Source organism: Gadus macrocephalus, chromosome 15 (genome assembly GCF_031168955.1).
Source record: "Gadus macrocephalus chromosome 15, ASM3116895v1".
Classification (NCBI taxonomy): domain Eukaryota; kingdom Metazoa; phylum Chordata; class Actinopteri; order Gadiformes; family Gadidae; genus Gadus; species Gadus macrocephalus.
This window is the reverse complement of record NC_082396.1, coordinates 9,408,316-9,428,884: the sequence shown is the minus strand read 5'-3', so window position 1 is coordinate 9,428,884 and position 20,569 is coordinate 9,408,316. Positions and strand designations below refer to the sequence as shown.

The 20,569-nt window shown below is 42.8% G+C and overlaps 3 protein-coding genes across 5 annotated transcripts; 2 read left to right on the top strand and 1 right to left on the bottom strand.

Annotated features, from left to right (window-relative positions):
• Nucleotides 1-119: 119 nt before the first annotated feature.
• polh (polymerase (DNA directed), eta) lies at nt 120-7,385 on the bottom strand. The gene is made up of 10 exons (XM_060073280.1): nt 6,682-7,385; nt 4,326-4,460; nt 4,003-4,238; nt 3,371-3,549; nt 3,069-3,172; nt 2,654-2,773; nt 2,391-2,514; nt 2,179-2,244; nt 1,739-1,911; nt 120-1,386 (listed from the first exon to the last, which is right to left on the bottom strand). Exons 1-10 carry the CDS (start codon nt 6,816-6,818, stop codon nt 372-374), a joined length of 2,289 nt encoding a protein of 762 aa, XP_059929263.1. The 5' UTR covers nt 6,819-7,385; the 3' UTR covers nt 120-371.
• A 1,103-nt stretch (nt 7,386-8,488) lies between these two features.
• LOC132473247 (CMRF35-like molecule 7) lies at nt 8,489-14,481 on the top strand. Of its 3 annotated transcripts, XM_060073282.1 has the most exons (8): nt 8,499-8,656; nt 8,864-9,196; nt 9,314-9,619; nt 9,777-9,852; nt 10,041-10,126; nt 10,305-10,336; nt 10,564-10,656; nt 10,773-11,530. In XM_060073282.1, the coding sequence occupies exons 1-8, from the start codon at nt 8,611-8,613 to the stop codon at nt 10,833-10,835; spliced, it is 1,035 nt and encodes a 344-aa protein (XP_059929265.1). In that variant the 5' UTR covers nt 8,499-8,610; the 3' UTR covers nt 10,836-11,530. The 3 variants fall into 3 exon arrangements, with proteins under 3 accessions (XP_059929267.1, XP_059929265.1, XP_059929266.1); XM_060073284.1 differs by lacking the exon at nt 9,314-9,619 and having other exon boundaries at nt 8,489-8,656; nt 10,773-14,481; XM_060073283.1 differs by lacking the exon at nt 10,773-11,530 and having other exon boundaries at nt 8,502-8,656; nt 10,305-10,384.
• An 843-nt stretch (nt 14,482-15,324) lies between these two features.
• On the top strand, nt 15,325-20,056 carry vdac2 (voltage-dependent anion channel 2). The gene is made up of 9 exons (XM_060073285.1): nt 15,325-15,482; nt 16,906-16,977; nt 17,067-17,116; nt 17,347-17,499; nt 17,597-17,649; nt 18,046-18,273; nt 18,469-18,619; nt 18,714-18,771; nt 19,029-20,056. The coding sequence occupies exons 2-9, from the start codon at nt 16,911-16,913 to the stop codon at nt 19,118-19,120; spliced, it is 852 nt and encodes a 283-aa protein (XP_059929268.1). The 5' UTR covers nt 15,325-15,482; nt 16,906-16,910; the 3' UTR covers nt 19,121-20,056.
• The last annotated feature ends 513 nt before the right edge of the window (nt 20,057-20,569 follow it).

The window sequence follows — 20,569 nt, the reverse complement described above, 5'->3', positions numbered from 1 at the left end:
ACAACACCAAGTCGTCTAAACATTTGAAAACTCACTAATGATTGTAAATATAAGTATATATTCCTTATGCTTGATGGTGTACAATACATCTAAACACAGGCATCAATCAAAACAAAAGATAAGGTTGACAATATGCTTGTTTTATTTGTACACCATTTTCTTTACTCGAGACTCCATACAAAAATATATAAATATCCAAAAAAGTTTAATATCGCAGTCTAGTTGTCGTATCAAATAGTGCGTTTAATTTTAGTATGTAGACATTCAAGATAGGCCTAAAGACTAAAAACTATGATAGAAAGTCAAGTCCTTCTTCATGGAAACCCATAACCCCTATTCGCTTGGGGAGCGTGGCCCACAACAACGCATCCTCAGTTCTTCTTAAAGAAAGAATCCAAGGGCCCCCCTTGGGGTCGGGGTCTTTTCGACTGGGGTCCAGACTGTCCTCTGGACTTCGACTTCCCCCGGGTCGCCTGGTTCGTTGCGGAAGCTCCCGTTGCGGTGGGTGGCGGAGAGGCAGCGGACAGAGAGGAGCTAGCCGTGGGGGTGGTGGTGGTGGTGGTGGAGGAGGGAGAGGCGAAGGACTTCTGGAGGTCCAGAGCAAAGTGGTAGTCACTGTGCTCGGGCATATCCCAGGCCAGCACCCGGTGGCCACAGTGCTCGCAGGCCACCAGGTCCTCGTCGTCCGGGCCGGCTCCAGGGTCCCCGGGAGAAGGGGGAGGTCCATCGTCTGAACCCAGCACTACGCTCGACTCTTGACCCTTAGGAGGGCGAGCGGGAGGTTGTGAGTTCTGCTCTGGCTGAAGGGCTGAGGCAACCGCCCCGACGATCTCTATCGGGCCGGTTGTAACACGTTGGCCCTTGCTCGACGTGCCTGCCGTTTGTAACCGTCTCTCGATGCTTTTCCTTTGAAAGAAAGACGAGATGCCACCGTCGGAGCCCTTCGCTGGTGAGGCGTGAGAGGAGGGAAGTGTTGTGGAGGAGCTTGGAGCTAGAGCCGCTGTCTCCGACTGATCGCTGGAGGGAGCCACCGAACGAGAAGCGGGTGGAGGGAGTAAAACCGCAGAACATTCCTGATCTCCATCTTCTTCATCCTTCCCTTCTTCTCCTTCCTCCTCCTCCTCCTCTTCCTCTTTAGTCCTCTGCTTCTCAGCAGCTCTTTGGAACAGAGACTGGATCATGGTGGGTTTGCTGGGAGTACCGCCACCGCTGCTGCTCCTGCTTGGCAGCCTGGAGGACACGAGCCCCCCTTGGGAAACGCTGGCAGGGAAAAGGGCCTGGGAGGAAGTGACATCACTAGACAGGAAGCCGGCTATCCCTCCTCCAGCTAAGGGGGCGTCGCTGAACTTGCTGGCGGAAATGTGGAGCAGGGTGAGAGCTGGACTCCTGGAAAATAAAAACCCATAACAACGTTTCACTTACTTACATGTAATAGATTATCTGTATTGCTCGACGCATTACCAGCACTCAAGCATGCTTCTTATCCAAACTGATTTAACGCTAAATGTCCACAGCTCAGGGGTTTAGTTTGGGCGTCCTGCTCTTAGAATGCCTACAGGTGGGCTTGACATTGGGGATCGAACCCAGTACCTTTAGGCTAGGAGCCGAACACCCTAGCCACTACAACTATCCTGCCCACTACAATACAATTATTCGACACAATGCATAAGTATAAATTATAAAACGACTCCTAAACAAAGTGCTAAACGATCAACGTCATTGGTCAGATCCAGCCTACCATGCTGCCTGGTGGTGGCCCGCTGCGTTGAGGCTCTTGATGATGGCGAAGCTGTCGCCGGATATCTTGGCGACGTCGTAGCGGACCAGCGGGCAGCAGCGGGAGAAGCTGCCGGGCTTTTTGTCTCCGAGCTGTCGGACGCCCACCGTCAACTGCCTGGCAACCCGCCCGTTCTGCCAGAACACAGCAAAAAAAAACGATAGATAATAACAACGTAACCAAACACTGGATTGAGGACTATGGTCATTTGGCAGACACTTTCATTTCTTCCGATACATCATTAAGGAGCAGATACGGATCACCCTCTTAAACAAGGATTCCTAAGAGTAGACTGCAGACATTGGGGTTAAAACCCAAAACCACGGCCCTTAATACTTATCAGCCCAACAAATATCCCGTCCCGATCTACAGCCAGAAGAAAGCAGTTTGTTTACACCCACCATGTCTCGGTCCTTGGTCAACCTCTCCTCCAACTCCAGGGCCAGCTGGTGCAGCCAGTGTTTCACCTACACAGGGGGTTAAATCGGTCACTCATTTGTCCTAATTGATCATAACAAAAACATGTTCAATTAAGTTCTGATGTCAAACCCTTGTCATGTTATTTATTTTACTACATTTTTTAATAATGAATAAAAATACATATTTTTCTAACCTGCTCAATCGTCCCAAGCGAAGAATTTCCAGCAAAGTTTTTGCTGCAGCCAATCGACTTTGGGAGCTGCCTGGGTTTCACTGGTTCAAAATCAACCCCCCGTGACAAGTCATAGAGCCACTGACTGCAGAGACAAGGACAACAATTGGTGTTAAACAGAGGTTCAACCAACAAAGTCGGCATCAAGTGAGCATGTGCGGTGTCAGCCGGTGAGTTGTTTTCGAGCTTGCGCTTGCAAGTACTGTACATTTCCCGGGTCTTACCCCGTTTTGTCTCCAAAGTGCTGTCCCAGCTGAGCCTTGGAGAACTGGGTGAGCTCTCCAATGTTCTCCACACCGAGAGTCTCTGTGATGGACACCCCCAGCTTCCCTCCCAGATTGCGACTGCATGGGCAAAAACACATAGCACATACCACGTCAGTTGGCTCATTCACCTCTATGTTACCTGACTGGCGATAGCTAATGAATTAACTGTCATTAAATCAGGATTGCCACCTAAAATAGAGAAAATCGTTCAGATACAATTAAGTAAACAGCTGCAGAACAAATGTTACATTGTCCAGGATTAAACATTCAGGTCTGCCTTGTTTCCCAACCCTAACTAGGTGGCGTAAGCCTTAAACCTTAAGCTTATTTCAAATATATCTGCTTTCAACCCTGGGTTCAACTGTATACTCACATCTTACTTACAGGTAGAGAGCTGAACAGCTCTTCCACAGAGTCCATGGGCAGCACCGTTTGTCGGTTGGGCTTATTGAAGGCACAGGACAATTTGGCCAGAATCTGGAAAGGTGGGATAGTAAATTAAAAAAACATGAAGAAAAACTAACATGCAATTACCAGTAACGCTGCGTTACGTTATTGTCCTAGACCTCACTTCAGATAAAACAATCGACCAAATGGGTCTCCTATGCATCTACAAACAGTTGCTATAATCTTCGTTGAATCTTGGCAGTTTCAATAACCAGCGCGGCCTCCCACCTTATTGTGGGATACTCCCGCCGAGCAGCGGAAGCCGGTGTGCTGCTCCACGGCCGCCCTCATCTCCTCCACGATGGCGGCCCCCACGGCTAGCTGGAGCTCTGCAGAGCCACGGCCCTCCGACGGGGCTGGGGGGACGGTCTCCAGCCACTGTTGTAGGCCCCTGGACCGCTGCTCCTCTGGGGACCACAAAACGCCGGTAAGGACGGAGGCTGGGGCTTCAATGAGTTGAGTCAAATCATAACAATTGTAAAGTGTGACATACAATAGTATAATCGGCAGGATGGTCGCGTGGTGAGGGTGTTGGACTCCCAGCTGAACCAAAGCCTCTGCTAAATGACTTAAACGTAGGCTAAATAGTAAAGGACATATAGAGGCTACTGACAGTTACCAAGAATTATGATGGTTACAAAGACAGGCAACCACTGAAAGCATAACATCTGGAGTAAGAGCAGCCTACTGTCCTTCGCTGTGTCTATACTCCAGGCCTTATATGGAAGTGCCAAACGCTTTACACAGCCTCAATATGGTAATTTAGCTGAGCAACCTAATAAACAGTTGTAATAATAAGTAATGTCTGTGGTGTTACATGTATTCTTAAAGTTAGAGTAAATTAGTTACCCATGTCTTACCTTTGTCCAGGGACTCTGAAGAAACTCCTTGCTCAGGGGAAGCCTGAGCAAGTGGGAACCCCTGGATGAAGGTATTCCGCAGTAGGTCTGGATCCATCCGCTCGCCCGCCGTCATGTTCTTCAGCCGGAGTTGAACCGCATCAGTAAGATCCATGTACGCCTCGTCAATACTCGCTCTCTCGATGACTGCAAAGCGCGACATCACTTCGATCACCTCCACACTTGCCTCCCTGTAACTGAAACACGATCGGTGTTTGGTTGGTTAGTTGTTTGACTGACCTCCAGATTGAACAATAATAATTGATGAACACAACAATACTCACTGCGTGAGATCGGCCTTGCCGTGGGCCTCTCGGACTCGTGCCACACGGAGGTCTGGGCACAGTTTCTTTGCATCGTCCGCCCACATGTTGCGAGTGACACCGCACGCCCTTGCCTCGTAACTCACCGCTATAATGCTATACAAATACCATCAAAACCATGGTGACTCATGCATATGTACATGACAGTGTGACATGTCGTTTCAAAGGGTTTTGAAAATCACTCATAACAACATACAAACAATCATCTTCTTACAAATGATGGCGAATCTATCACATCCTAGACCAAAAACCAACTGACAGTATGCCACTAAAACTAGTATTTATTTTTCTGGTAAACCATTTGGAGTTATGACTCCATAACGAAGCCGAATGTCTGACTAACTGGCTTTTTTGTTGTCTGATTCTGGATTTGCCCTGGCTATGCAGAAAGATAATAGTCTTGACCAGGCGCGTCGTTAGACCTGGGCATTCGGGGCTATAGCCCCGGATCTTTTGGGATCAGCCCCGGATCTCTGCCGTAAAAAATAAATAATAATAATGTACATATATATATATATATATATATATATATATATATATATATATATATATATATATATATATATATATATATATATATATATATATATATATATATATATATATATATATATATATATATATATATATATATATATAGCTGCTTTCATACACGTAAGTACTGGCTGCTCTTCTGAATATATGCTGCATCGTTGCAGCAACATTGAAGACGATCGCGTTGACTTCTGCGGTCTGTTCTGCCTCCATGCTGTCTGCGTCAAACCAAAACAAACCTGAGTGACAGCGGCCGCACTTATCCCGCCTTCTGCAAATGTACGTAATATCCCTCCCCTTGCAATGCCGGCGCTGGCACTGGCCGCGTGAGCAAGATGTTATTCAAACAAAAATACATCAATCATTGTTTTATTCTTTAATTACACAATTTCTTTCATTCTTATAAATAAAAAAATATAAATACATATATAAATCTAGCCAACTTGTCAATCAAAATTAGTCTTGTCTTGTCTCTCTAGTGGTTGTTCATTCTAAAACACTACAATCTTTTGAGAAGCAAATGGTTGCAGCCTCTATAGGCTTACTGTGACGCTGATGTGAGTACTGTATGCATGCAATACTACTACTCATAGTAATAATCAGAGAGGGTTGAGAAACAGTGGGTTGACAATCCATTCTGGTACCTCATTTTGAAAATCCCCTAAAAAGAAACTTCACATAGGACTGTCTTTCAATTTTTAATACATTGCTTTGGAGGTTTTCAATCTAACATCCCACTGGTTTGATTTTACCTAAGAGAAAAATGTTTATTTTTTAAAGCATCCAAAGCAGCCATAATAATGAGATTGTGAGACAATGAGAATGAAGCGGCAACAGTGTGACTGTACAGAGTGAGAGAGATGGCTTCAATGGATGACCAGGGATTGGTGGTGGCGTTACCCAGGAAGGGCGGCTGTAGTTAACTGCAAGCAACAGAACATGAATAGTGAAGTGGAGGAAGGAGTCGAAATGAGACTTCATTAACAGATTCATGTACAGCTCAGATTTATATGGAGATAAGCTTCTTAAACAACTTGCATACAGCATAAGCAAGTAACAGAAACAGATTATTTTTTCATTATTTAAATCTACATCCTGGTTACACGTCGCGCGATAGCGCATATCATTTCATGCAAGCGAGTGTTTACTTCCTGGTTACAGGTCGCGCGATAGCACATATCATCTCATGCGATCTTAAAGAGAACTTGACGTGAACAGTTTAGGAATGCATATTCCGGGAAAACATTAGAACTCTGAAATGCTGACTAAATATAAAGCATGTTTTTATCTGTAACATTAAACCTACACTGAAAATAAGTAATAACTTAAAAATGAAACATAAAAGCAGACCACTACTTACTTGCCGTTGCCTGGCTGGGGGAGAAAGGTCCGTCGGAGCAGCGATGGGTTCTTGACATCGGGTAGGTGCACGCAGGCTATATAGGCTATTCTAATGTCTTATTTTTGCCCTGGCGCTCGGCATAGGCGACCTATGTGTTGGGGGCGCCCTTAATTCATTAATCGATACATTAATTAATTAATTAATTAATTAATTAATTAATTAAGATACCGTAGCACGCAGGAGTCAGGACGGTGCTCCCCCCGGGCTAAAGCCCCGGATGTTTTCAATTGCTAACGACGCGCCTGGTCTTGACTATCTTGAATGCCTCTGTGGCTGCCCTGGACTTGCTCTGCTGGTTAATAGCACTTCGACTGGTGGATAGTCCAACTATGTAACGTTAGGCTTTTGTTATGAAGTTTTAGAAACTGTGTAGGGACTCACCCGCCTCCCTTCCACGTTTTGTATTGCGCTACCACACAGGGTGTGTTCTTCAAAGCTGGGTTGATTCTTTGCTCAACTGCCACGTAGAAGCAATCCATGTCTACCAACGCCACCACCCTGTCTTTTCCATACTCCATCGATGTAGAATCCTACGTATATATCGAGACTATGTTTCAAGGTTATTCGAAGATACGGAATTATACAGACTGACTAAAGTGCAATAGGATCCATCCTCCATCTTCAAAGTTCGCGCAGTGCTCAGGCGCCTGAAAAATACGTCATGAGCAATAGTCGAAGGGCGAAGAGCACTGGTGGCCAATGGCTTCTTTCTTTCTGCGGGTACATTGAAACGTCACTCGCCACTCCCACCACCCGATACGCCCATCACACGAAACGCCCACTTCGCTGTGCCACCCATGTTATTCCTGCAGTGCAGGAGTAGTACACAAAGGTCTATCCAGGAGCAGTACACTAAGGTTTATACAGGAGTAGTTAAGGTATATCCAGGAGTAGTATGCACCAATTACTAAACTATAGTGCACTTCCACTACACTCATTATGCAACGGTGGATGTTAAGGACGTTAGTCAGCCGTGGGGAAACTGTAATGTTCCGAAGATGAACTACTAAAAGCGCATCATATAAACGTCCCCCCGTGCGTCCGTGTTTGCGTGTTCCAGCCTGTTACAGCCTGCGTGTTTCACGTGTGGCTGTATAAACCACGACAACCCAGGAAAAATGTAAATTCCTTAACAAGATTGGAAACGATTCTGAATATATGCTTTATACAAAATGGGGAAACACATTTTGGTGTGAGATTGGGTTGACCTGCAGTTACACTCTACTACAGGACACACCCACTTCAAGTTCCCACCAACTTTTTCTTCGGGTTAGAGATGGTTAAGTTAAAGTATTAGGCTAGAGTTCATTAAGGTTTGGAATTGGGTCAGAGATTGTTGAGTTTAGGGTGTTGGTCATGGTTAAGGTGTTTTCAGTAATGGTCAGGTTGAGATGGTTCAGTGAGTTAAAACGTTCCTCATCCTCATCTTCAAAGCCACTTATCTGGGGTCGGGTCGTAGGGGTAGCAGCTCTAGCAGGGGGCACCAGACTCCTCCAACTAGTTCTGGGTCATCCCCGGGGCCTCCTCTCCACTGGACGTGCCTGGAACAGCTCCCTAGGGAGGCGCCCAGTGGGCATCCTTTCAGAAGCCTGAAACACCTCAACTGAATCCTTTCTAAGCAGAGGAGCAGCGGCTCTCATCCGAGTTCCTCACAGATGGCTGAAGATCTCACCCTATCTCTAAGGGAGACATCAGCCACCCTCCTGAGAAAACCCATTTCGGCGGCTTGTACCCGCAATCTCGTCCTTTCGGTCATCACCCATCCTTCACGACCATAGGTGAGGGTAGGAACGAAGATCGACCGGTAGATCGAGAGCTTTGCCCTCCGGCTCAGCTCTGTTTTCGTCATAACGGTGCTGTAAAGCGAATGCAGGACAGTCATGGCCTCTGATTTAATGTTTAGAGTTAGGGTAATTTCAGATCATCTTAAATATGGTTACATTTAGGTATTGTACTTCCAGCCCATTAAGGTATCCAACTTATCCAGGAGGTGATCTTAAGGTGTGTCTTGTATTTAAGTGGGTGTGTTGTTTAGCAAAAAATTGGCTAACCATAATACAATTAACAATAAAGCAATCTACATGTTATGATCATAATCAACATAACTGTTTTATAGTAAAACTAATGCATTGTATAATATAATAACTGTGTATTTAATAAGGAAGTTTTATTCTTGCTAAAAAGGGGGGAAATAGTCCTACTTCCTCAATACCACTACTTCCTCAAATAGCCAAACGTTTCACTTTATTTTCTACCCTTGTCACAAATGCTCACAAAGGCACTCTCCTCCAATCTACCGACTTTTTGCACATGGCTCCTTTTCTTTGTATCATTGTAACCCTCTGTGGACTTACAGGTCAGTCGCATTCCTTGAGTTTTATGAGGTCAGAGTTGATAAATCTCTTGACTACTTTAGACCCTGATGTTAATTGGGATGATTTTTGGGGATCTTCCTCAAGAAGTGTAGGCCTATTAAGCCGAAACAGTTGTCTGTTTGTAATCTATTTCTGTATGATCTATTTCACCCACTTTATTTGAAATTATGCATGTGTTTTATGAACAGGAACTCATGGCATCACTACAGTGAGTAAAGAAGTGTCCGTGAAAGTAGGGGCCACGGTTTCAATTCCATGTCTCTACGAACTGAGCCATAAGAACCTTGTTAAGTACCTTTGTAAAGGAATGGATTGGAGTTCTTGTTCTGTAAAAATCGAAACCAACTCCAAGAGTAGTTCTCCAGAAGGCCTGTACACAATCTCTGATGACCCTGACCAAGGGGTCTTCACCGTCACCATCAAAAGCCAAAAGGAGGGAACGCAAACCTACTGGTGTGCTGTGAGGATGGGATGGTTGAAACTGGATAAGAAAACTGATTTCAAACTACAAGTGTCCAAAGGTGAGTGTGTTTGGTTTACACACTGACACTTCGGATTGGATTGAAATTGTCTTGAAATTGGCTTTTTTGGAAGAAGGCTATTTGAATGCTCTCTGATAGAAGTTATTTCTCTTTCAGGCAAGTCCAGTCTGTATGTGGATCAACAGGAAATAACAGGATTTGCGGGAGATAGTATAAATATCAGTTTTCACTCTAAAACACACGGCAAACCAGGATGGTGCAAACTGGGCCACTGGAAGGAGCCACAGGATGGCTTTATTGAAGGTTCACAATGCTCAATTGATGCAAGCAAACAAGGTGTTTTTGTGGTGACTATGAAAGACCTAGACATGGAAAGCAGTGGTTGGTACATTTTTTTCGATGGAAAACTAAATATGCCAATACATCTTACCGTTGCTGTAAATTCAAACACAACGAATACACGTAAGTTTAAAAGTGTATTGTCTAAAGGGATTAAAAAATATATTTTGCCATGTTGAAACATTTCCACTTGTAAACATTATCTATGTTATCAACAACAGGAAGTTGATTAAGGAAATGTAGTAATCTCACTATGTTGTGTTATTTCCACATTATGTAGCAACCTCAACAACTGTGAGCACTTTGTCAGATGTGTCCACTAAAAAGATTACAGAGAAGGAACCTGATGTTCCGAGGTCAGTTCCCTTTTGCTCTCCTCGGTTACCTCACCCAAATGTATCTTACATCTGACCGTATTTCATTTAAATAGGTAGAAATGTGTGATGGCTGTAAAAAAATTTTTTTTACTTATACACATATTCTTCAAGTTTTGTTTGTGTCATGAACAGTTTTGTCAATAAAGGGTGCTATATTTTTTTTACAGAAGCGACCTAAAGAACCTGCTCCTTCCTTTGGGCATATTGCTGTTCATTATATCAGTGGCCCTGTTGGTTTCATGGATGTTCCACAGTATGTTGAAACATAACTTTCAATCTCTTGAAATTAAAATGCAAATATAAGTTAAATTTGTAATTGTGTTTTTTATTTGTTTATCTTTTAGTTGTGTTTATATTATACAATGTATTTTATTTTATACCCGTTTTATTGTTGGCTTGTTATTTTTACAAAAATAATTATATTCTTTCAGGGCGAGCCAAAAGAAAACGTACAGCAATCACAGTAAGATGAGGCTACGTTTTGATTTACTCTCCATACCAACCTTACAGGGTAAAACAAACCCTGAAATTGAACCAAAGCTCTGACCCAGAGGAGGCATGTTTGGATTCTACCATAAATATGTTAAATGTAAAATGCAATTTGAAGTCTCTGCATTGGCAAGAAAGTAATACAACAACATCTAAACAAATGTAGCACGATCTGATAATGTTGTCTCTTCTCTGATCAAGGGGTCGTCTGAAACAGACGTTGTTTACAGTAATGTGATGCCGATGCATTCCAGGGCAGCACAGAATAAACCTACTGGTGACATGAATCTCAAGGTAAATCCTCTTCTGGTGATTCATTTAATTCATTCATTCATTTATTGAATCATGCCTTCTTTCATTTGGACTTCCATTCGTTTATTCCTTTCTTTTTTGTTTGCTCATTTATTCAGAAAAACCCAAACGAGGATGGAAATATAACATACAGTGTTATTGGCCCCCATCCAAGAATATAAGGTATAATAAATCATCCATGCCATTCAATTGATCATACGCTTGTGACTTCAACACTTAAGATGACTTTCCTTCGCATTTTGAGTAGGCTACTATTTATCTTACATGTATACAATATAAATGTTTCCTCCCTGTAAACTATTTTTTGCATGGGAGCCATTTCCTATGGTACTTCAACTGTTTAAGACGTAACTAAATCAATTTTCAACCGTTTATCTTTGTTCATTTAAAAAATCTACACACTTGTATCTTCAATAATATCCAAACGGAATTTCAATATAATTTATACTTTCTTCAGAATCATAGTTTTAGTTTCATACCGGCTTCGATTTCAGCTGTTCTCATTGAACACGTCTGTCCATTCTGACACTCATACTTCTTAAGACATCGTAACTCAATCATTTAATCAAACGTTTACCTTCGTTCAAACCATTTAACAAATCTACACACTTGTATTATCAATATTATCCGAACGGAATTTCAATATCATTTCAACTTTATTCAGAATCACAGTTTTAGTTTCATACGGGCTTCTAGTGATGGGTCGTTCGCGACCGAATCAGTGTCAGTGAACAAACCTTTAACAAGATCGACCCAAACTGATTCTTCTCTCTCGTCGTTAGTCTTGTTCGTTCTCAGATTCAACTCCTCCCAGACCCACTGACTCGCTGTTCGTTCACTGATGCCGCGTTTCCACTGCAGGGTGCGGAACGGATCGGATCGCAAAGGTGCGGTAGGGAGGGGGCGGTATAGCCCAGCTCAGTTCCGAGGTCGCGTTTCCACTGCCGACAGTACCCTCGGTGGTAGGCCGGATGTCGATCGCCGCGGCAGCTACGTAAAACATCGTAAACAACGTCTTCCTCCCCGAGAATGCAGACGAGCGTCTCCATCTCCTTGTTCGCCCAAGCAAGCTTTTTACGCGACATGTTAATTGTAAAGAATAATACCTCGAGGCTACTGTTTGTTTGTTTTTATCCCCGCGTCACCCGGAAGTGACGATTCTGTCGACCAATCAACGGAGGGGGGGTGTAGCTAGAATTTCACGGGACCCTTTCAGGCGTCTGGTCTCGTTTTGGGTACCGCAACGGAGGAGTCCCGAGAACGGGGCCGGAACGGGTACGGCAAAGTCCGGGTCACGCCCTCTTTTGGCGGTGGAAACGCGACCCGACCCGCACCTTTGCGATCCGATCCGTTCCGCACCCTGCAGTGGAAACGCGCCATGACTGTGAGTGGTGAAGGGGGAAGAGGCTTGCTACGTTTACATGATAACGGTCTGAACAGAAGACGCAAAAGTGGCGTCGCGTCTTCACTTTTTATTCCACGTTTAGACAAGCGTTTTCGGGAGGAAATCTGCGTGCATACGGTGACGCAAAAGTGTGTGGATTTCGATTGGGTATGGATGTCAGGCGGCTAGGTGGTGCTGTGATACACTATCACACAACACCACCATGTCTGTGCGCATGCGTAGAATCTTCCTTTTTCATATCTGCACCTCGAAAACCAAAGCATAATTACAGATCCTTCTCTGTTCAGTAATACTATCTGTACATATCCTGTACATTTCGTGGAAAGACTCCTGTAAGGTTATTAGAGCTTCCAGAGCAGCTTTACGGTCCGACGCATTGAAATAATCCAACATGTTAGAGGGTTCAGGGAGGGGGCTATACCGCCCCCTCCCTACCGGACTGAGGCGAACCGAACCGTACCGCACCCTGCAGTGGAAACGCGGCATTAGTGCGTGATTAAAAGTAGGCCAATAGAGCGGGAAAAAACGCCCAATCTGGCAACACTGCTCACACTCACACTCCAGCGTCAACGTAAATCAATGAGACCTACTGAAAACGAAGATTGGAATCAATGATTCTTTTCCTTGATTCAGTTCGCGTCGGTCAGTTGCCAAGAAGAGTCGTTCAGAATCGTTCGTCCATTCGTTCGTTCGTTCAGTCGAGTGTCCGGTAGCGGAGAATCGAATCATGTAATAATGCCGCGTTTCCACTGCAGGGTGCGGTACGGTTCGGTTCGCCTCAGTCCGGTAGGGAGGGGGCGGTATAGCCCAGCTCAGTTCAGAGGTCGCGTTTCCACCGCCGACAGTACCCTTTATGGTAGGCCGGATGTCGATCGCCGCGGCCGCTACGTAAACATCGTGATATCATAGCAACGCCACACAGTGTAGCCTGCTCAATAAAAACAATGGAAAAGTTGAACACGACACATTAAACCAAGAGCTACCATGGAAGTCGTCCAGCAACAGTTCCTGGCCTTAATGCTTTTCATTTGGCAGTTAATCAACTACGAAATGCAAGCTACTGTTTCGAGGCTACTGTTTGTTTGTTTTTATCCCCACGTCGCCCGGAAGTGACGATTCTGTCAACCAATCACGGAGGAGGTGTGTAGCTCGAATTTTCCGGCACCCTTTCATGCGTCCCAGTACCCCAACGGAGGAGTACTGAAGACGAGGGCAAAACGAGTCCGGCTCAGTCCGGGGTCACGCCCACTTTTGGCGGTGGAAACGCAATCCGTACCGCACCTTTGCGAACCGAACCCTACCGCACCCTGCAGTGGAAACACGCGATAACTCTTGAATCTTATTTGTTTCCAACCATTTTAACATTTTTAAATGGTGTGAAAGTTTACATTGATTACTCCATTTAGACTCAAATTCAAATTGAAGTTCAAATCCCTTCACTATATCCCTTCACTTGCCATTTAACATTTCTTTACGCCTTAAACTATGTGTCTTTATTATAACAGATTTTCAACCTCACTTTGCACCACAGCACTCACCGCATTTTCTGCAGGAAGTGCATTTTCAGTCATTAATTGTTATCTAAATGAAAAACATGTAAGCAGTTCCAAAATAAAGTTGTTATTGTCTTCAATACTCTACGTACTATATTCAATAATCAATAATTAATGATTCAATAATTAACTATATACATTTGTGATTATTATTATGAGGCATAACAGCATTAAAACATTTCGGGAACCTCAATGAGCTCGCTTTGCCCTTTTGTTTAAATTCATTTTTAAATAATGTGTTACATTTTTTGTCTTATTCCTCAATTTATAAATTACCTAGCTATTTAGACCTATACATTGAGGAAAATAGCCTATTTCCTACAAATCACCTACAAGTAAGGCTAAAGTAAAGAAAAAAAATATGGGGCCAATAGCATGGCACAAGTTGGCATATTATATGCAAATACTACATACTTAACATACATTAGTTTGAATAAGGTTTGACATGACGTGTTGTGTGATCATGGCATGTCATGTGATCACTCAAAAAAATATTTTACATTTAATCAGTATTATGATAAAAAGATTAACTATGGATGTAACAAGGCCATTGAGTATGCGCTGGCGTGTGTGTGTGTGTGTGTGTGTGTGTGTGTGTGTGTGTGTGTGTGTGTGTGTGTGTGTGTGTGTGTGTGTGTGTGTGTGTGTGTGTGTGTGTGTGTGTGTGTTTGTTTGTGTGTTTATTTGTGCGTACATTTGCTTTGGAGTTTTGAGTCATTCTGTTAGTGATTTGTTTGTTCTAGAATATTTTTTATTTCAATATAGCTATTTTAAATGACTCATTATGATTATAATTATAATAATAATAATTATTATTATCATCATCATCATCATCATCATCATCATCATCATCATCATCATCATCATCATCATCATCATCATCATTATTATTATTATTATTATTATTATTATTATTATTATTATTATTATTATTATGTATTTACCCCTATTTTATATTATGATTATGGCCCTCAGTAATCTATAGTCCTCTAATTTAGCTGCCCCTATCTATCCTATTGTACAATATTGTTCCATGCACAAAATAAATAAATACAATACAAATACAAAATGTAAAGGCGTAATTATCTTGACTGAATTGTACATATATTACACATCAGAATGTCAGTGTGGTTTTAATGTATGCAACACAAGTAATATTTCTATACAGGCACATATTCGGCTTGCCTGAGATTGGGTGTGACACACGTGGGTGTGACCCACCACAGGGTGTGACGTGTGCTCGGATGATGACTGATTGGTTAGGATTCCAGCGGAAGTCTCCTGTGTCAAGTCAATGTAAATTAGCTTCAGTAAGACTTCCTGTTAGAGGCTCTGGTGCAGTCAGATTTGGGATTTACGCTGTACAAAGATTAACAACAAATTATTTCCTAACACATCCCAATTGCCGATTCAAACGCGGCATAATGAAATTGCGCATTTCTTAATCATCCATAATCAAACCATTGCATATGATATGCCGTGCTTAATTTACAAGCTTTTCTGTTGCTGTGTTTCTAGTTTTGTAATATACATTATTCCGTGAGCTAACCCTATACAATCATAAAACAAATTAACTTGGTTTTCCTCATAAATGACTGAACAATAATTTTCTCTTAAATATCTACAATAATATTCTATGCAATTTAGAAACTTGAAACCAGAGGACTTTTACTTTGAATAAAGACAGCCTTCCAGAAAGGAAGGGCTCATTTTCTAATTTAGGCAACTTGACTCGGCTCAGTCTCCTTCAGCTCGCCCTCCAACCCTGTGAAGTCTGCATTGGCCGTGCGGTGTGAGAAACATTGTATTTCAAAGTCACTTTAGTACCCTGCTATCACCAACGCTTACCGGTAAGAAACTCATGTATTGGTCTGCGTGCGTTGACACGTAAACATGACAGATCTACGGATAACTCTGGTTTATGTCCTGGAGTCCCGTCTCCACCGGTAGGCTGCAGGCTAGTAAAAAATAGCTCGGCTAGCTTTGCAAAGCATGCTGCAAGACTTACACATGCCGCTCTTACCACAAGTCGGCCAACCATGTTGTCTAAAGAACCTATTGAAGTACACGTTTATACTATTACAATTATGCACCCGCTGCTGTATATCTACCTTGTTTAAAAGCTGTTAAAAAAAACCTGGTCCTTGACTATTAGCTCCAACTCTATCTGTATTGTACCCTTAGCCTAACAATAGTCGACTTTCACGATATTGTTAGCTGATGACTATCAGAAGTTATCCATCAATGCTTAAATTATGCTGTATCATTATTATAGCACTTTGTGTGCATTCCTTGGTTACGTAAGCCAACCGAAATGTAAATCGGTTTAGTTAGCAGGGGGACCTATGGGCAATGTCGACCAGTGCGTCAAAATGGTTTCTATCGGTTAACCTTGTCCACCTGCTCGCCTGACATTTAGCTACACTGTTCCCCTTAGGATAATGACTTGTTTATGGGAATTATTTGTTGACAAGAACCAAGTGGTTGAAAAAGTGTTTATCATACTTTTGGCTATTGGCATGTTCCTTAACTTCCTTCTGACTCGGTGCACATTATTTGGGTGGCGTCAACATGCACATTCATGCAAGATCTTATAAACAGCGTCCTGACAGTTGGCCCCGTACTAAAACGTATGATTTGAACCCTCCCATGTGCTGGCGAAGAGCTAGATGGATGACGTTCAACATTGTCAAGCCTATTCACCACCAGCCTGTTGTATTAGGGATTCTGCAGTTGGACAACTAATGATGGCATTGGAGCCTACAAGATGAAACCTAGAGTTCCGAACATTAGTGCCATGTTTACTACAGGAAGTAATATTTTATCCATTCTTTAAGGAAATGGTCCTAGGTGTATATCCTTTGATATGAGGATAACGATCACTGCCAACTTCCCTGGACGAACCAGATGCAAACTATACTCTATCAATGTCGCTTGCTATTGGTGTTAATAAAAAATACATTGAGAATTGGAACATACCTACATTAGTATTGCCGATAATTTTAGTTTGAGTATCTTAGTAATGGAAGCGCAGGTACAGGATATACTCATTCAGATTACTTCAAGTACCTCTGAGAACCAACATCTGTAGTCCTCAATGTACACATTATTTTTTTGCTTCACCCGACAGAAAGGAAATTGAGAAATTTATTTACACATCAAAAATAGTTTATCGTTTTTTTTCTTATTGCATTTATTTTGTTTTGTAAAGTTGGTAAGCAAATATGATTGATTTGTATCGTTGTATTATTATTATATTTTCTTACTCCACAGCTAAAATGGCCGTGCCTCCCTGCTATGCTGATCTGGGCAAATCTGCCAAGGACATTTTCAACAAGGGCTATGGTATGTCATCTAAATGTTTACACCTGTAACTTTGGTGACTCATGGCGGTTTAAGAGTTGGCTTTTTAATTAAATATTTCTGTTCTTTAGGATTTGGCCTGGTGAAACTGGATGTGAAGACCAAGTCCTCAAGTGGAGTGGTAAGCATGTTTTTTTTTTTTTTAATTGTTAATATGAAGTTGATTACTTGATGAGGTGCAAGATGGGGGTCACCAAGTGGATTAAATACCTTAATTTGGGTTCTTCTTCCATACATCAGGGGCTTGGCATGGTAGTGCTTTCTTCTAGCCTGCCGTTACATTCATACGTAACCAACACCCCACCCTCCCCCCTCTTGACACTTGTTTACATCTGACCGCTGACCTTGCAGGAGTTCAAAACAGCTGGTTCCTCCAACACCGACACCAGCAAAGTGGCCGGCACCCTGGAAACCAAATACAAGAGGTCGGAGTATGGCCTGACCTTCACAGAGAAGTGGAACACTGACAACACCCTGGGAACAGAAATCACCATTGAAGATCAGGTAACCAGCAACGCATATTCATGCAACGTACAGTAAACAAAAAGTTTGAACTAAACACATTAATTGGTGATGGTCTAACTTGATGGTTTTCTTCCAGATTGCCAAGGGACTGAAGTTGACCTTTGACACAACCTTCTCACCAAACACTGGGTAGGTCCAGGTCCAAATCCATTGTCTGGTTAGCATAAGCAGTTTTTAACCTGAACACTGGTAAAGGCAGCTTGGTAGAATCTCAAAATGTCTACTTGGGGGTAGGGCATTCACATTGCAAATACGGTTATGTATTATTGTGCCCGAGTTGAAAATGGCCTCCATCTGCGCTGTGATTATCTTATTGTTTATGGTTTCTCTATTGTGCCTGTTCCACATTTTCTTTTGTGCTGATCAACTCACTGCATATGCAATTTTGAGTCTGAAGAGAGTCGTTCTTGTAAAGTCACTACCAACTAAATTCAAGCTCTGTGGACTAGGGAGTCTGAAGAGAGTGGTTCTTGTGTACAGATTCATTACTTAATCCAAACTCCTTTCTTCCCTTTTCCTTAAAAGGAAGAAGAGCGGAAAGGTCAAGACCGCCTACAAGCGCGAGTTCGTCAACCTGGGCTGCGACGTGGACTTCGACTTCGCCGGACCCACCATTCATGGTGCCGCCGTTGTCGGCTACGAGGGCTGGCTCGCCGGGTACCAGATGACCTTTGACACAGCCAAGTCCAAGATGTCCCAGAACAACTTTGCTGTGGGCTACAAGACGGGAGACTTCCAGCTGCATACCAATGTGTAAGTATAGAAGACTCCTCTGACATGACTGTTCAGTGTTTATCTGTAGGGTACCTCTCAGTACACAGGACGTACACCTTCCGATATATTGTGGACCTACCTCCCAATATACTATCTTCTTTCAAATGTGCTACTGAAAGATGTAGTTTTGGCTGCGATAATAATGTCCTCTCATCCCCATTTTGTTTTCCAAAGCAATGATGGTGCTGAGTTTGGAGGCTCCATCTACCAGAAGGTGAGCGACACGCTGGAGACATCCGTTAACCTGGCCTGGACCGCTGGCAGCAACAGCACGCGCTTTGGCATCGCCGCCAAATACCAGCTGGACAAGGATGCTACCCTTAGTGTAAGTCACTGCCGCTACTTCTGCCAAGCTCTGATTTGTATGATGGTATTGTGGTCCTGACTTGTGGTTTTGCATTTTATTTTTCCCTCTCTAGGCTAAAGTGAACAATACCAGCCTTGTTGGTGTTGGCTACACCCAGACTCTTAGACCAGGTAAGCCGTAGCCCTTTTTTTTACTTTTGGTCGGCCTTTAAAATTATTCATACAACTTCTTTCTATAAGTCAACTAGGTTTTGCGTCCATTCTTTTAAAGTGATATGACACTTAGAACCAATGAAATCTAAAATATATATTTCCCTTTTTTTTTCGTCACCAAATTGATTTTTCTTTTAATGTAGGCACTTTCGTTTAATGTATTTGTCTTAAGGTTCTATAATTCATAAGCTAATGGCTTCTCTCTTTGACTGCAGGTGTCAAGCTCACCCTGTCGGCGCTGGTAGATGGCAAGAACATCAACGCTGGTGGCCACAAGCTCGGCCTGGGTCTGGAGCTGGAGGCCTAAGGCTTTTTTCAACATGGGGAGAATAGGGAATATCAGAAGAATCTGGCCTTAAATGTATTTCCACCTCAAACCAGCAAGGGCATTTCTTGAAGGGATTGGTTGAAAAGGCTAGGACAATGAACGGTCATTAAAGAGTACCACTTTTCCAACAGGTGCTCCCCTTATTGGGAAAATTCACCTTTCTTTTGGGAGGCGGTGCTTTTTACTTTATAGTCGTATCCATTAAACTCTGCACTGTTTGTGGCGAGTGGTGTCTTTTGACTTTTAAAATACTTTCTCCAAGTCAAAAAACTGCTTGTGATGTTTTTGTCCCCTCTGGCCCTCCTTGCCTTGCGCTAATCCCTCAAAACTTGTAACCTGGCGAGCCAATCGGCGAGTTTCAACGCAACCTGTCCTTGGGTTTTGTCATTCTGACCGTCTGATATTCCCCCTCGTCATCTGAAACCTAACCTTTTCGTTCGCAAACCATATTAAGTACTCTAGGCTTGTTCCTCTTCCTTTTTATTTAAAATGCTGTTATACCTTCCTTCATTATGCACTTGATGATACACCTAACACTCGAGTTGTGTTCTGCTTGGTCCTGGCCAATGAGGGTTGGAGATTTGATTTCTTGTGAAGGCTATACTTGTGACCCTCCCTTGAATAGGGCAATTTTTGGGGGGTATAAACAAAAATAATGTATCTGAAGTTTGAGGAAACCCTTTTAATAAACGTTGGCTGAAACAGGCAGGCTTTTTCTTCTGTTTATTCACTTTAGCAGGTACCCGGGCGCATACTTGAGGTTCACAGTGATGCCAAACTAGTTTGTTGTCCTGTTTGGGGGGTTGAAATTGTGGGCCCTTGGTCCCTTGAACTTGGCAGTAGAGACCACCACACCCACAGGAAATCTGGAAGGTCCTAATGTGTGTTACTTTTGAATAAAGTCTTTGAACTCAATTTTGTCCCAAGTGTAGGCCTACTTTATTTATTTTTTACTCCAAACTTATGCATGATTGCTGTAAGAATATTGTTATTGCAAAATGTGCACATATGTTAAAGTAATTCTCAAGCTTGTAATTTGTGATCCTGGTCAATTTGAGGCAATTGGGTGTAACCGATCACAGCTCCAAATAATAACGCACCACAGTGCCAGCACTACTACCATGGACCTATTAAAGAAGCAGTTAGGGCTAGGTTTAACCAGCAGTTGAGTGACTCACCCAACTACTGGTTCCTGATTACGGTAGAATACATTCATTTGTATAAAAATGTGAGAAAATAACCGTCAACAATAGCAATTCATTTATTTTGCATCATTTAATCTTAGACCCTTAGTGAAAATATAGGCTATTTGTACTTCACATATGTAAATTTGACCAATTTCAGTCTTTCACTTGACAAAATTGTGAGGACTAGGCTTGGCGGAATCTTCTGATGGTACACTTGTTTCCGACAGATGGACTAATCTGA